At 38.3% G+C, this 17,129-nt stretch overlaps 1 protein-coding gene across 1 annotated transcript in view; it reads left to right on the top strand.

The window, feature by feature from the left end:
* Positions 1 to 17,129, top strand: part of SDCCAG8 (SHH signaling and ciliogenesis regulator SDCCAG8) — a 226,350-nt gene that overhangs the window by 57,515 nt on the left and 151,706 nt on the right. Inside the window, exons 10-12 of the mRNA XM_058533531.1 lie at positions 831 to 983; positions 8,155 to 8,289; positions 11,142 to 11,258. Of these exons, the coding sequence (XP_058389514.1) occupies positions 831 to 983; positions 8,155 to 8,289; positions 11,142 to 11,258 (405 nt within the window). The remainder of the gene's footprint in view (positions 1 to 830; positions 984 to 8,154; positions 8,290 to 11,141; positions 11,259 to 17,129) is intronic.

Genomic DNA, 17,129 nt, shown 5'->3' with positions numbered 1-17,129 from the left:
AAACTTTCGAGAAGAGTTTACAAGAAATTGGACTTTACTGCTTTCCAGATGAAGAGAGGAAAATTCATGTATCCTAGATATTTGTCTGTATTTATTATAGCTTTCACCAGAGGGAAGCATAGCTATGCATAAGACTCACAGAGCTTACTGAGACCATTTCCATCTCCATTAACAACAAATCTGACTGTCAAATTTATGATCACACAGTATATAAGTCATAGGAGACTTGGGTTTCTTTCTACCAATTCAGGGGAAAACAGAGGTTGGGCGAGGTAGATATTGCAGATAAGAGCCACTGGGATAAAACTAAGACACCATAGAATGATTCAGATTTTCTATGTTAGGCACCTTAATTTTATTGGGATTTTTTTTTAACCGAGATTATTTTAAAATTTTGATCTCTTTATCATTTAAAGTATTCAAATAATTTTTTAAGCATGAGCAAATGAAAAACCAGTTAATTTGGATGCTTACATATTTCCTGTAGCATAAACATGATATGTAACTGAAAATACTAGAAGATTTCATTTTTCTGATCCCTTTTTTCAGAATTCTGATTCATCAGTGGCCCTCATCAAGGTGCACTACCTGAATTTCGTTAGTTGATAAATTAATATAGCCTTAAGTATGAAAATTGAAATATGTGCATCAATGTAACATTTGAATACTGTTTTTTAGATGAGTAAGTGGTGTTAACAAACAAATATTAAATTATTCTAATAGACTCTATAATGTGTTTAACTATTTTAAATAAAAGTAAAACTTAATTGTCTCATTTTCCCCTTATTTTTGTAAATTCTAAGCTCCATTTCACTGTCTTTTTCTGGCAGGCTTTAATCCAGTGTGAGCAGTTGAAGAGCGAACTGGAGAGGCAGACAGAACGGCTTGAAAAAGAACTTGCATCTCAGCAAGAGAAAAGGGCCTTTGAGAAAGAGATGATGAAAAAAGAAATAACAAAAGAAAGGGAGGACATGGAATCAAAGGTACTTGAGGATTCAATTTGTTATCCACATTGCAGAAGAAATGTTTGTGGTGATGTCATTGATTCTATAGGCTGCAATTCTTGAATGAACTTTAAATTTTAAAACCTTGTAAGTGGTCAAATTTCTTACAACTTACAGTTCATAAAAATTTTCTATTTTTCCATAAAACTTATATTCTCTGACTGTTCCAAATAAAATAATCAATTAGATTCCATCAGATGAAATTGTGAAATCTACTTTATCCTGCTGTTCTGTTTGATTCCCTCTCTCATGTTTGTAAGGGGAGAGCATGTGCTCTGCAGATGCCCAGATTTCATTTCAACCTTGGCTAAATCAAGAACAGATGACTCCCCTGCTTCGTGCCCATTCCCAAATTAGACTTGCAGAAGAGAAAACACTTATAAGAAACCACGTAACCAAGAAAAAGTGATTATGTGCACTGTACAAAGTAGGTTCTACCTAATTTCATGAAGAATAATGACCGTAACCCGATGAGCAAATGGAAGGGAGAAATTAACAGCAAAAAGAACAGATAACATGAAATGGGCAGTTTGAAAAACAGTAACAAACTGGAATACAGAGTTGAGTGGAAGCTAGCTTTAAAGTTGCTACAATAGAGTAAAATTGAGCAGGATGTGGTCCCTGAAGTAACCAAAACAACTGCTACATGTTCTGTTTGTTTTTATTAAAGCAGACTCACATTTTGTACCCTAAATGCTGTGTTGTTATAACATTCCAAAATGTGGTAATTAACTCATTCAGCAAATATCTACTGAGTACCTGCTGTGTGCAGGGCAGTGTGCAAGCCTGAGGTTATATAAAGAGAAAAATCACCAATTCTGCCCAGTTTTAAGTCTTCTGGGTACCTGAGGCATTTACTGTCAACTCCCTTGTCTTTTTATCTTTTTTTTTAAATTATGCCTGTAAAAACCCAACTATAGGTCAGTCTAACCATCTACCTTCTCTGGCCTGGGTTGGTGATCTCAGCTGGTGAAAAGCCCACAACCTTGCAGATGGCACCACTATACCCTCATGGTCCTCAGTGTCCAGGGTTCTCTTGGTGCTTTCTAGCAGTCCTCCTGTGCATTCGTCTCTCTCCCGTTGATGCAGCTTTCAACAGATGTCAGTTGGAGGGCCTGGGAATGTGGTAGTCGCAGGACCAGTGCACTTCCCTCAGGAAGCGTACAGACTAGGGGGAGAGGCAGACATTAAACACATACTTCCATAAATGAGTTTTTAATTACCACTGTGATAAAGGCATGAAGGTACAGTATACTGTCCCGTGAGAATGTATCACAGGCAAATATGGCCTAGTCTAGGGAGTCATGAAAGACTTTCCTAAGAAAGAGATTTTGAAAATGAGACAAGAGGTTGAGTAGGAGTGGCCAGGTAGAGAGTTGAGAGGAAGAGTTTCAGATCCAGGAAAACAATACCCCCAAGACTCTGGAGGTAGAAAGCATCATACTTCCTAGGAATTTAGAGAAGGAATTTAGAGTCTAGGAGGTGAGGGACAGAGTAGTGGGAGAGGAGTGTGGAGAAGTGTGCAGGGACCAAATCATGAAAGGCCTTAAAATCCCGGTGAAGGGTTTTGAATTTTATCCAAAAAGTATTGGAAAACCATTGAATGGCTTTAAATTGAGCAGTGTCATGATGCCATTTACATTTAAGAAAAATCATCTGTCAATAGATTGGAAGGAGAACCAGAATAAATGCCTGGAGATCAGGTGGGAACTAATTATGGTAGTCCCAGGTGGGAAGCAATAGTATCTTGGGCCTATTTTTCAAGGACTGTTTCAAATCACTTTAATCTCCTCCGATTCTCTGCCATGCTACCTTTCCCCTCATTCTCAGCGGAAAGCCTTAGTTACCATTAGGTGGTAACCACTTCAACTATATATCTTCCCCCTCACCTCTGCCTTAAAGTGAAATTTCTCCTCCATCCCAACCCTCTCAGAATGAGAGAGGCCTAATTCCACTCCTTTCCCCTTGCTCTGGATCCCATCCTCTTCCACCACCTCAGGGCCCTTGTTCCATTAGTTCCCCTCTCTTCTTCAACCTTTCCTTCACTACAGCCTCTTCCTTATCATCAGGAAAATACTCTCCAATTTCTCTCACCTGTTGAAAGAAACAATCTCTCAATCTTGGCTACACAGAAGTTCCAGAAATCTCATTGCCCAATCTGCACCTCAATTATGTGAAGCCATCTGAGGGTTGGATCCAGGTATCAGTATTGTTTAAAATTGTCCAGGTGATTTCAATGTGCAGCCAAGGTTGGAAGCCACCTCAGTAATTCCATCTCCCTGCTTACTCTTCTCCTTAATAGTCAGGTTTCTTGAAAGATTTGTCTGTATGTATTGTCTTTTTTTTCTCTCCTCCCATTCGCTCATCAGCCTACTGCATTTCAGCTTCTATGCCCACAGCCAATGAAATTACCACTGCTATGTTCACTGAAGACTTCCTTGTGCTATTTTTAGTGAATATTTTTTAGTTTTTATTCTCCTTAAAAGATTCTCTTTCCTTGATTTCTCTGATTCTGTAGTCCTGATTTGGGAGAATAATGGTGTGTGCCTTTTAGGTTACTCTGAATTTAAAGTGCTTTAGAGACAATGAAGGAGATACATCCAGAAAGCTGCTTGATAGAAGGCTCTAGAGTTTAGCAGAGAGCTTTAGGTGTCTTTAGCATTACTGTGGCTTTAATTTCATACATATGGTATCAATTCCTAAATCTTGAGCTCCCAAACCAGCTTCACTTCCCATCTTCCCTCTCCCAGTGGAACCACCTGCTGTCATCCTTGTCTCCTCCCTCTCCTGGCACATCATTAAGTCGCCAAGTTCTAGCGATTCGGGCCTCCAGGAATTTTACATTGCCTGGTCTCTCCATCCCACTGCCATCCATATCTCACCTTTGATGATTCCTACAGCCCCAGTGGTCTCTTTGCTTCCAGTCTCACCTCCTTCTCATCTGTTCTCTCAACTACAACCAGGATGATCTTTCTAAAATGAATGTGTCAATATGTCTGTCTCGTGCTTTCAAATCCTTCATGTCTCCCTGCAACACCTTGGATAAAATTCAGGATCCTTCAGCATAGCATAAGGGTTCTACATTTTTCCTCCTCTCTTTGGCTCTCCAGTCCCACCTCCCTTCACTTTTCTTCCTCGCATCGCCACCGTACTGGCCTCCTTGCACCTCCTCAAACGTGCCGACATGCCAGTCTGCCGTACTGTGTTTTCATCTCAGGACTTGGCGTGTGCTTTGCCCCCCTGCCTAGAGATATCTTCCTCTGCCCTCTCTGACTGATCCTTCAGAGTTCTTCTTGATACCACCTCCTCTCACAGCCTCCCAAAGATGAAGGGGGAGCCTCTCATGTGGGTTCCCATAACTCAGTGGATTGCAAATCCTTGTTGAATTGTTTGTCTCCCCTAATTTACTGTGAGTTCCTAGAATGTGTGGTCTGTTAACATCCTCATTGCTTGGCACATCCCTCTCACAAAAAATGTGTTCAATATATATTTGTTGAATGAATGAATGAATGCAATACAAGGGGAAGAAAAAAGGTCCCCTGCCATTGGAAAGGTCTGACTAAAATGCCGAGAATTCAGAGGATCAGAACAGATCCCTGTCTGCAAGAGATCATGGAGGGCTTTGTGGAGAAGGTGGCATTTTAACTGAGCTTCAAAGGATAGGTAGGATTCAGAAATGCAGAATGTGGGGGAAGGAATGCTGCCTATAACCAGCATGAATAAGGCGTGGAGGGAGGTAAAGTTGTGAACTGTGTTGAGTGAGACAGAGGATGGTATCAATAGCAAAGACCAGCCATGTTCACATTTAGGTGACTTTTATTATCTGGGTTGTTTAGAAACCTTTTGTCCTGCTGAGTAGTCATAAAAATATGTTGATGAGAATTCCTGGTAAGAAAGGACAAAGGAAGGCTGAAATGTGCCAGACAGTGTTCCTGGTGCTTTCTTATGTAACAGAACCTCTTTCTTATCCTGACAGTCATTTCGTGAATAAAGGCGGCCACAGATAAACAATGTATTTCTGAGTCCAAGTCATCTGTTTGGACCCCAGTAAGCCCTGGCTGACATTTGATGTATGAATAAAGAGTCGAGTGTGGTCCCAGCACTGAGGCAAGTGCTCTCACCCGGAAGTGGCAGAAAGTGGCTTTCAGAAGAGTAAAAAAAGAGAGTTGATCTACTTCAAGGAACTGATAGGATTAAACAACATAATGTTTTGAAAGTACCTAATACAATACCTGGCTTCGAGTGGACATTTAATACATTTTAGCTGGCAGCTATTATTATTCTTCTCTAGAGAAAGAGAGAAGTAGCCTATTGGATGGATTTCTTGGAACTTCATGTTAGGAAAAGCAGACAGGTTTGAATATAAAGCCCACCTTTACTTTTTATTTATCAGCTTCAATGAACTTGGGGAAGTTACTTAATTTTCTGAATCTTATTTTTTCAACTGAAAATTAATCTGACATAATTCCTTCTCCAAGGGGATTAAAAGAGAGAATGTGTGTCACACTGCCTAGCACAGGAGGTGAATCTCACAGGGAGACTGAACAGTGAATCCTCACACTGTAGGTGCTCTGTAGCTCATGCTAGAGCAAGGACCCCTGCTTTCCCATAGTGAGGAATGCTTGTGGGACTTCTAGATTTTCTTCCTTTCTTGTTATTATTTTTTGTCTTTCCTTTCTTCTTACTCCTTCTTTTTAAATTTCATGTGTGTGGAAAGCTCTAGAACAGATGCCTTCTACCCAGACAGATTTGGAATCATTCCCCATGAACGTTGCCTGCTGTGAGTTTGTTTGTCCTCAGTCATGGTCCTTGGTTGCTCTGAGCCACTAGGTTTGCTAGTTCAGTCCATCATCCATCATATCTTTGTTGAGCGGCCCCTGTGGTCCCCGCATTTTCTCAGTTGGCTCCCTTGATAACAGCCCATCGCTAGAATCCTGAATTCTTGTCTCTCTTGTAGAGGGAGGACTGCTTTGCACGGTGCTCAGTACACTAGGGACTGCTCTAGTGCAGAGATTTCCATCACGCTCTCTCAACTGGGGTGTCCTTGTCTCTTGCTTGCCCCCGTCAAAGTGTTAAGGACTTGCCTGATGTCAACGCCCTGGGCATCCAGCAGTGTTGCAGCTGTCTCTGTTACTTCTGTCTCTGCAACAGATGTGGGTGGAGAAGCCCCTGCGGTGTAATGTTGACTTCCAGATGGTGGGCGTGGGGAAAAAGAAGGTGTGACAACAGGAGGGGAGGCCTCAGGAAGTGGGTGACAGGAGGGAGCAGACAGGTAGTGGGCAGAGGAAAGACGTGATGGGTGGCAGAGGAAGGGAATCATATGGAAAGAGTGAGATTTGTTAGATGCCTTATAATAGAAACGGACTCAGAATTCACAACTAGCAAAATAAATGTCAGCATATTTACTTAAAAAACCACACAATGTTAATATGTTTACCACAAGATCTATCTCCACTTAAAATATGATTTTTAGTACCTGGTAATTAGAGTTTGTTGCTGTTGTATGGTTCCGGAAAAGCCATAATTACACATTCATAATACAGAGACTCATGAACTTGAATTTTTAAATTAAGGGAATTAAATTAATATTTTTGGTTTATTACATTTAACTTCTTTTGACCTTTAATTTTAGGTTCAGATTGTAATATGCATAAGGATAGTTCATAGCTTGGTATTAGTAAAAGTAATTTAATTGCAAGTTAAATTTGTAGCCAATCTTTTGATGATAAGAAGTACCTGTAAACAACCATAAGTTAACTATACAATTCACAATCCCCAGAAAAGTTAGTTAATACTTCTACCTTCTAAATTAGAAAATAGCTATCAGAGGCCCGTTATTTTCATGTGTCACCTTTGCTAGTTATATCACTCAAAGGCAATCTTGATTTTTATCACAAAATTTTAGTTATTGATTTCAGTTGTAAAATTGAGTTCATACCCATACCGTGTACAACGGTAGATTTCAAATATTATTATTTCAAATTCGTTACCGTCTTGTTTTAACAGATTCGAAACTGGTAGATATCCCTCTATGTTTTGCTCTGAGGGAAGGTAGCGTTTCTTCTTCATTTTGAAACGGCTACTACAAATAAGAAATTAAGAGCCTAGAGAATTTTGACGTACTGGAGCAGAGTAAAACGTAATTGCAAACAGAATACTATAAAAGTTAAATCTGAGATCTAGAAAGCATTTCTAACCCTGAGAAGCAAAACTAAGAGCCCATAGAGTCCCTCACAAAAGCCATTTGTTCTGATTATTCATTCATCAGACATTTGGTGCCTCTCGAGGAACTTGCCCTTGAGGAACTTCTAGTCTAATGAGGAAACAGACAGACAACTAAAAACAGTGTGAGAAGTACTGCGTGAGAGGTGTGTAGAGGCTGGGGTGTGATAGAGCAATAGTGAAAATATAAAACCACCAGGACAGCGTGGGCAACAATCAGTGAGAATGCGTGCTGTCTGCAAACAGCAGGCGTGACTGTCCCAGGGCACGTTAGCTGAATATCAGTGGAGTATATGGAGGGTTCCTATTTTGTGCTGGGAGCTGGAAGTCAGTAGAGGAGAGGAGATAATGGCTGAAAGGATCCTGCAGGAGGAATAGGGATAGCTAGATAATGGGCAGGCCAGGGAGGTTTTACCAACAAAGGGAGCTACAGAGAGCCTCTTCTTTGTTGTTGCTGGGGTAAGTGGAATGGGATTCTTAGAGCACCAGTAGCTCTCTTTACAGGTTCCTGCCTCCCTAGCTCTCCCAATCAGTCCTTTTATGCCTTCTCTGTGGGAGAACGGTTTAAGAGTTGTCTGATTCCTGGACATCTCCTCTGAAATATATCCATGTCAGTCTCTTTCATAACTTCCATGGGTGTCTGATATCTGTCACCTTAGGGTTTCAGCCAAAACTTTGATTTTTATCATCTTGTTAAATGTTTTCTAAAATGAGGGAAGAGACCAGGGAATGAATAGGAGGGAAGTACATATTTAGGTCATGGGGGTTAAATGAGTTGAGGACGTGGAGAAATGGACATACCCAATCCACAGAGAAATGACTTGCAGCGAGAGCCCCAAGGCCGTGCTGACTCTATTCATTCAAGATATTTTTAGTATTTATTTTGTCAAATGACATTATCATTTAGGACTTTTATTTCCTCTTACAGATGTTGACCCTGTCTCAGAATATTGCCCAATTAGAGGCCCAGGTGGAAAAGGTTACAAGAGAGAAGATTGCAGCTATTAATCAACTAGAGGAGATTCAAAACCAGCTTGCTTCCCAGGAAATGGATGTCACAAAGGTATAAAGAGATATTTTAGTTTAATAATTGCTTAAATATTTTCTTTGAAAAAATTTTTGCTAATATGCAAAGCTCAGAAAGAAGTTTGGGGTAGAAAACTTTTGTAACTTCAAGATAATAAAGGTCCACCTAATGGTCATTTGGCAAACATTTACTTATATCTGCGGGCTCTCTCTGGGCGCCACAAATACAAAGATGAATTAGACACAATTAACGTCCCCGAAGAGCTGAAGGGTTAGGTGGCTGAGACAGACTTGTAAATAAGGAAGTCTTTTTACTTTAATTATTGAATGTTTGATAAAACTTGTATTTCTAAATTAGTCAATTAGGAGTAATTTTTGCAAGAGACAGCATAGGTTTGTTCTTCACAATAATACTAAAAGACATATTTACAACGTGAACAGTGTGCTTAACACAAAAATTTCTCCACCTCCCATTCCTTTTCAGACTTGGTCTCTGAAATCAAGATTGTAATACTAAAACTCCTTATTTTATTGGTCCTTATCATTTATACTTTAAAATAGCACATTATCTGTGCTATGGGCATCACAAACTTGTAAACCAAGAACTAAAATGTTTAATGATCTTCACTGGCTAATGTTAAGGTGCTTATTTAAGAAACACTAGAAGTCCATATAGATTTCAGTAATCAATTGTATAAAACTAAGAAACTAAGCATGGGCATGCATGATGTAATAAATTAAATCAATTTATTTTTCACCAATGCATACACAGATAATTTTGTTTAAAATGACATACTCTTTTCATATTGCATTTTACTTCTCAACATATTTTCCTAAATTTTGGTGCATTTTTAATGCCATTGTTGCTTTATAATTTAGTAATTAAAATTAGCTTTAACATATATTAAGAAAGGGAGCCTATTTTTTCTTTTCTTTCTTTGAATTTCTATGATTCTCTATTTGCTTTCTAAAATTCCAGCTAGCTAATGTAGAAGTTTAAAATATCATATATGCCAATATAACTGATGTGTTTCTGTGGAGGCAGGGGTAGAACTAATGGAATTGGTGCCAGGGAAGGAAATGGTTAACCCAGGTTTTATGAGTGAAAGGTGTGGTGAGAGTCTTCAGTTCACTGTAGGGAGAGAACTCTCTGTTTGGAACTGTCCACAAGGACTCAAGCATCAGCAGAGTGCCTTGAGATCGCTTCCATCCCTGAGATAATAAAATTCTAATTCAATTTGACTTGGTGATTTATTTTAGATGGAATTTAAGTGTTGTGGATAACTTAGCAAATTCTAAACTGAAAATACTTCGGTAAGGGAACTTTAAAAATAAAATTAAGGGATAAAATAATTTTAAATAGGACCTAATGCTTAGACATTTATTTCATAGAGTAATTTTGTATTGATGTTGGATTTTATACACCACGGTTATGTAATTATTATTTTCTGGTATTATCAATTTGGATTTTTTTGTTTCATTCATATATGTAAATCAAATAGATTGGAGTAGTGAAGAACTAAGAAAGGAAGTAACTTAGGGCCCCTCTAATGTTTTTCTGTCACTCTTTATTTTTAAATTTTATTTAGCTTTAAAATTAATAACATTTTGTAAATTACTAATTTTTTTGAAATGGGAAGGATCACCTGTCACACATTGAAGGCATTTGAATTTCAAATAGAATTTTTACTAATTTTATTCTTTTTCTAGCTTTTTGAGGGCCACTGGGGAGATGCTTACTGACTTTTTCTTCTGTCTTGTTGCTATACTTTGGAACACGGATTATTTTATTTTTATAAGTATTTTTTATTTGAACATAGGAAATGCATATGGGTTTTATAAGATTCTAATACCTCAATAATGATGGAACTAATTTCTAAAATTCTAATCATCATTTTTGGAGAAATACCAAAAGTTTCAAGCAAGTATAACCATTGGTTGATACATGATTTTTTAAAACTTGTGTTTGTAAATTAGAAGCTGACTCAACAGATTTGTGTGTTAATTGATCTCTTTATAGGTTCTCAGTTATCACAAAGGCTCATAATTTATTTATATTTTTCTGCTTATTGCATTTTCCAAATATATTTATGTCTGTAGTGGCCCTGGACTGAAAAAAAAAAAAAACCAACAACACATTGTATAAAGGATGATGCACAACATTTTAAAGATACTGTGTGTGTTATTTAATGATATATTAAAATCATTTCACTTAAATGTATATTTTCTTTTTATACTGAATGAATGCTACAGTTATAAATCCAGAGTGTGCCTAGGTGCAGTCTATGACTTTTACCAGACAGTCTTTTTTAACTTAAATACATAGTATTATGCATGATAAGATTGACATTATCTACAAAGCTTTCAGTAAATACTGGGTACTCCTGCACACCTAAATATCAATAACATAGCCTATTAGCAGCAAGAACATTTCTTGATAAATTTCCTCAAATAACAGTGTAACTGATAAAGTCTTTAAAGGAATATTTTATAATGTAGAGTGTCTACTTATTTAACTATAACAGTTTGAATGAATAATAACATAGCTTAATATTTTAATTAATAACTTTACCTCATTAAAATTGAGATGATAGTGCATTTTGGATGATAATATGCAATTGAAACTATTATTTTACATAAAAAATCTTGGACACATTACTTAATTTCCTTAGTTATGCACTTCTCTATCTGTAATTTGTTAGACTCAATAATCCCAGATACTGCCTCCACATCTTAACAGAGTGTATTACATATTCTAATAGAAAATGCCATTAGAAAAGTTCTATTGTGTTTTATTTATATGACCTCTAGGGGGCACCAAAAGATCTAATTGCAGACAGCACCTGGTAGTTTCCAGCAGCTATTGATGTAGTGTTTATAATCTAACAGGTGTGTGGGGAAATGCGCTATCAGTTGAATAAAACCAAAATGGAGAAGGATGAGGCAGAAAAGGAGCACAGAGAGTACAGAGCAAAAACTGACAGGGATCTTGAAATTAAAGATCAGGTAAGAGATGCCACAAGCCTAAGTGCAGCAATTCAAGACGTAACTAACATTCTTTGTGAAGTTGATGTGGTTTTATTCCTAACTCATTTATTTCTATTATATTGTTTCTAACTAAGGGAACAATCCAGTTTATACTATTAAAAGGATTTCATTTATAGTTGCCTAAAATCACCTTTCACATGAAATGGTGAGAATACAACTGCACGCATATAAAATTCCAATCTGACGGGTCATAAATATACATTTGGATATGTATATCTATTACTTACAAAAGCAGAAAAAAATGTTCTAATGCACAGTTTGAACCTAAAATATACGTACATAAAGTTCTTGAAAGATGCCAACTTGAATCCAATTTTAAGTGAAAAAGTTTAAAATTTGTAAGATGAGATGAGTTGATATGTAAGCATGTCAATCAAATTGATTGTTGGCAGAGTGAAACCAGTTTTAACTAAGATAACCATGAATATGTTCGCTTAGGAAGCCTAAATACAGTGAAATTATAAATGTAAGGGAGAAAATACTGCTTACTTCAATTTCAGTTTGAACAGATGTTTTATGTTATATCTTTGTTGAGATCATGTAGATACTCCGATTTTAATTGACAAATGGATAAAGTTTTTAGAGAGGCAGTTCGAATAGGCTGACTTTTGATTTGTATTTTTAGGTTACAGTACAGAACATTGAAGGCATTCGTTCTTTATATTCAATGAAAACAGGTTGATAAATCTGTGTAATTAAAATAATAAGACTGAGTTCTCAGTGTCAATATTTTAAAGAAATCACTACGATTTAAAAGCAGGTAGCCTTAAGTAATTTTTTTGAAATATATATCTAATTCAAAGCTTTTTATCATATTTTCCAACATATTTTCCCTTTCAACCCAGTCAACTCTCTATGCAAATGATGCAAAGTATTGAAAATGGAAGTGATAATGAAATTATCAGAGAGTCATAACTGAAATTATCAGGAATCATAACTGAAATCCCTGGCACCAAATTAAAATCTAAGCAACTAAAATCAGATTCTGCCTTTATACTACTATATTCAAAGTGTTATAACGAGTTTTAAATTTTAAGAATTTTCATTATTAACATGTACAAATAATGAAACTATGTTATTCCTTCCACTTGGGGGCGTGCCTGATAGTGGAATTGAAAATCCTTTCTATCAGGGACCGAAGGTCTGGGATTACCAAACCAAACACAGAACTTTCCTTTCCTGATGTATTACGACTTTTTAAAAAAAGGTATCATATTGGCATGCTCACTAGCATTCTTATATACCTTTTATGTTATTCTATAGCATCTGCCAACAACGTTTTGGACTAACTGGAAAAATATAGCAAAAAAGTCTCTGAGTTATTTAAAATTACATTATAATGTTCTAGAGAGAAAAACCTCTATAGGAACAATACAATCATAATATCACTTGTAAATGAATAACCTGTGTAGATGTATTTGTAATATTTCTCTTTTAGCACTGTATCTCATTTTAATTAACCAGTGATGGGTGGAGGCTACAATTGCAGGATTTTAAAAGGAGCAGGGTTCATTTGTAAACACTTCTTGCTAAACAGTGAAACACTAACAGTTTTCATCATGATTTTGAGTGTTGTTTTTAGATAGAGATGTGCCTTTTTAGGAGGTCAGAGAGTTAGGAGTAAAACCTCTGAACAGTTACAAGATGCTTGTGATGTGATGTGCCGTGCCTGTTACCATTTTTCCTTGGACAACGTGTGAGGAAATCTTATAGGTACTCTTTGTGACTATTTTGTATTGAACAGAGTTTCAGAAAAGAAGGTAGTGGTGTCTCATTCCATGAATGATCTGGAGTGCAAAGCAGCAATTGTTCTTTGGTCTTTCAGCCGTGACCTGACCTTCTGTCTGTAAGACCCAAGAGCTGCTTTGCTTGGCCACCGTCTGCACTCTAGAGAGAAATTTACATTTAACTTTTAGAAGCTGCGTGTATAGAGCATTTATCTAAACTATCTATAATAATATGAAGTGTATTTAACTTTTAATGTGTTACATATCACGCAATTCAGAATGACAAGAGGGCTATCTCTAGGTTTACAAATAAGGTATTCCTTGTACTATAGTCATTTTATTGGTATTTTTGTTAATCTGACCTCTTGATACAGTTTTAAAGTAGATGGGAATCTGTGAGTTTGGAATGTGGCGAGAACAAGAGCTTTTTTTGATGTATACAAAATAGGGCAAATGGTTGACCACCAAAATCATTTTCCTCGTGACCCGAGCCTTAACTCTGGCATAATTAGAAGGAAAGGTTAGGAGCATAACAATGGCAATCTCTTCCTCCCACTTGCTGCCTTTCCTTTTTATATTGTGTCAGGAACTGATGGGTGGATTGTCTTTCCCATCAACTCCTTTGTATCTCTTCAACTTAGAGAGCTCCTGTCAGCCTCAGAGGGTGTTTCTTGTACCAAAAAAAAGAGAGACATTTGGTATGGAGGAGAATGAAAAATCTGTGCCTCAATTTTTACTAGAAATTTTTTTTACTAGAAATTTTCTGTAGGCAACAGATATACTCACACACACACACGCCATTATGGGAATTTAAAAACATATCTGAGGATAAAGAGAATATTGTAATGAATTCCCACATTTCCATCAGCTTCATCATGTTGTGAATCCTGTTCCATCTATCTCACATTTTTCCTCTCCTTTTTTGTCTTCTTTGTCATCATCATCTTCTCTATCTTTTCTTCTCCGTTTTCCTCTCCTCTTCTGTTTTCTTCCTGCACTTCTTCTTTTGCTGAAGATAAGCAGATCTCAGACATCATGTTATTTCACCCATAAATAACTCAGTGTGCATCTCTGAAGGATATTTTTTTCATAATCACTATGTCATTATCACACCTAACAATATTAACAATAATTCTTTAATATCGTATAATGCCCAACCCATATTCGAATTTCTTTGACCATCTCAACAATGTTTGTTTTACAGTTGGTTTATTCAAATTAGGAAAACAGGTATATTTTTGTACATTAGAACGTGAAAGTATTACCTTCTTTAATAGGAAATAAAGAGAAACCTTAGGAAAATTTCAACTTTGTCTACTGTTGTCTTATTAAATTTCATACGTAATGTTTGATTGTGCTTTACATTTATAAGGTGCCTCATCTTCGTTGTTAAGAAATATGAATTAATGCTGTGCAGATGGTTTGAGGGAAATGGCTCCCAGGCAGCAACCCCAATCACCATGTCCTGAAAGGAGCCCCTCAGAGTCTAAACTCAACACACACAATTCACCTCAGAGCCTTCCATTGCAGCATAGGAATGCTGCCAGAAGCCCTGGTGTGACCGTCGCTTTGCAAAGGTTGACTGACTCAGAGAGGAGTGATGCATCAGTGCAGTTTTCTCTGTCAACTTCCGTTTTGGTAGATGACTCTCGGAAGATGATTCTTTATAGCCCCCAACCTTTGACCAGGGCCCAGTGCAAAGAAATTACAGGGCCCTTTGTTCAAAAGCAGGGAAAGAGTGATGTTAAAGGTACTAAGATGTAAAACATTTTTCTTTCTTCCGCAGTCTCTCTCTCCCTCAGCCTGTCGTGGTGTTTTTTATTTGCTATTTAGTGTTAGGGTGCCTCCAGCACAGGGAGAGTGCAGACCTCCGCGGGCGCCCCGTGACTGGACGTGCACGTGGGCCCTTGGCTTCTGGGTTCTCCCTGCCTCCAGCCACAGGACCTACACACCAGGCCCCAGCAGGGACTGGAGGGAATCAGTCTTCCCATCCCAAGGCGGTCAGATGGGCAGCCCCCTAGAGACTGCAGCCTCCGCCAGGGACACATTGGTACCTAGATCAGGGTGGGCAGAGGCTCCAGACCGAGCCCACTGAGTGCACTGTGGTGCTGCCAGCCTGGTGCAGCAATGGTCACCCTCAGGTCCTGCCCTGAGACGCCAGGGGTGTGCATACTCAACCCAACCTTCCCCGGGCTCACATCTGCGCCCCCACCAGGAGCAAAGAGCAACAGCAGAACACAGGCCACCCCGGGTGGAGGGCAGCAAGGTCACAAGGCAGGAGCAGGCAGGAGGAAGCTGGAGGGGAGCAAGTGTCTGAGAACTGTCCCCGGGCTGCCATGAGGCAGCGGAGAGACAGGACCACACACATGAGCCGGGCTCCACTGTCCCACAGACTTCACTTGCAAAACAACAAATTCCAGTATAAAATCGTTAAGAATTTCAAGACGTCAACCACAGAGCATGAAACTGCAAGCACTGATCACGTGCCCACGATGCAGCTGTGGTTGTGGGGTCGGCAGACAGAGATCTGGTGTGTGGTGCACGTATGTAACTCCCACTTGCATACACAGACACGCGTGCATGTTTAATATGCCCGTGTACCCGGGGTCCATAAAAGACGGCCAACTACAGCCCACGGGCCAAATCTGCCCTGCTGCCTGTTCTCACACGGCGAGTTGTATTAGGACACAGCCGCCCCCGTTTGTGAATGTGTTGTCTTACCTGCTTTTCTGTTACAGAGGCAGAGTGGGGGGTCGCGGCAGAGACCACATAGCCCCCAGAGACTGAAATATTTACTTTATGACCCTTTACAGAAAAGGTTTGCCAACCCTTGCCCTAAGTCTGGAATTCCAACTGTCAAAGTTTCCCTTGCCTTACGAGAATGTGGAGCTTTGAGACTGAAGATTCATCAGTCTTAAATGATAACTTAATGGATTTAGAGTACTTTACAGTATAGGGTGCCACGTCCTGGTCTCTTAATCATCTAGTGTCATGCCAAGTGAGTGTATGACTATTTCTAGTGTCGTTATCTTATTAGTGGCACATAGCTTAATAATGGCTTGGATGGGAGTATAAATATAAATATTAAAAATTGTTTTATATTTACAATTTTTTTAGGTTGGTATAATTTTTTTTCAGAGATATGAAGACTTTCTCACTAGTATTGTTTAAGTTATAATTTTGGAGTTGTGGCTAATATTTAGTAGGAAGCATTGAAATTCAAAATTACCTGACGGGGGTAATCAAAGCAATTATTTAAGAGAAGAGTGCGTAGACAAAAGAAATAAAACAGAAAATTTTGGCTAGGAACATTAGAGTTTTCGCTAGAATAAAAGAGTTTGAGGGTTGCTCGTATCTACAGCAGTATGATTCAGCACTTAAATACTGACCGTAAATGTGGACTGTATCCACATGGGAATTATTTCCTAAGTTCAATTGAATTAATTAGATTGTTGGAAGAAGTGATTTTGTTTTGTATGGCATTGTGTAAAGACGAGAAGAAGACCTGCACGTCCTAAAAGTAAGTCCTATTTAAGGCCAGAGAAATAAAAGCAATAAAGAAAAGTTGAAGAATTGTACCTCTTTACTTAGAGAAGACTGAAACCTTGCTTCCCTATCCTCAAGGACTTGACAGATATTTTTCCAGGGGAAAGTTAAACACTTATTCTTGATCTTCAGTATGGAAAGAATAAGAACAAAGCAATTTAATCATAGCAACTGGAAATCACAATAGCCTGAAATAAGAACTTTCTGACAGTAAGAAGATTGAAATAGATTGTTGCAACAGGCCACAGGACTTTCTTCCCTGAAATATTTAGTTTTGAACAGTAGTAGCCACATGCTTTACCTGAAGACCCAGCTAATAGACCTCTGAGGTCCACTGTCTTGTATTTGATTCTGGAAGCATCCTAGAAATATTTCATTGTCTCTGTTCAAGTGGCTAGTAGTGGCATTAGTCTTTTCTACTTGTGACTTAGCACCTGCAGGTTAGAGTAAAATCCTGTTACCTCTGTGCTCTGCTCTGTGTCTGTAATGCTGGGTACTCTCTTCAGAAGGCTCTTGAAGAGAGAGAATGGACGGCTTCTGGGAGCTAGACTTCAGA

This window comes from Diceros bicornis, chromosome 38, assembly GCF_020826845.1.
Source record: "Diceros bicornis minor isolate mBicDic1 chromosome 38, mDicBic1.mat.cur, whole genome shotgun sequence".
In the NCBI taxonomy this organism is placed as follows: Eukaryota; Metazoa; Chordata; class Mammalia; order Perissodactyla; family Rhinocerotidae; genus Diceros; species Diceros bicornis.
This window is presented reverse-complemented; position numbering and strand designations above follow the sequence as displayed.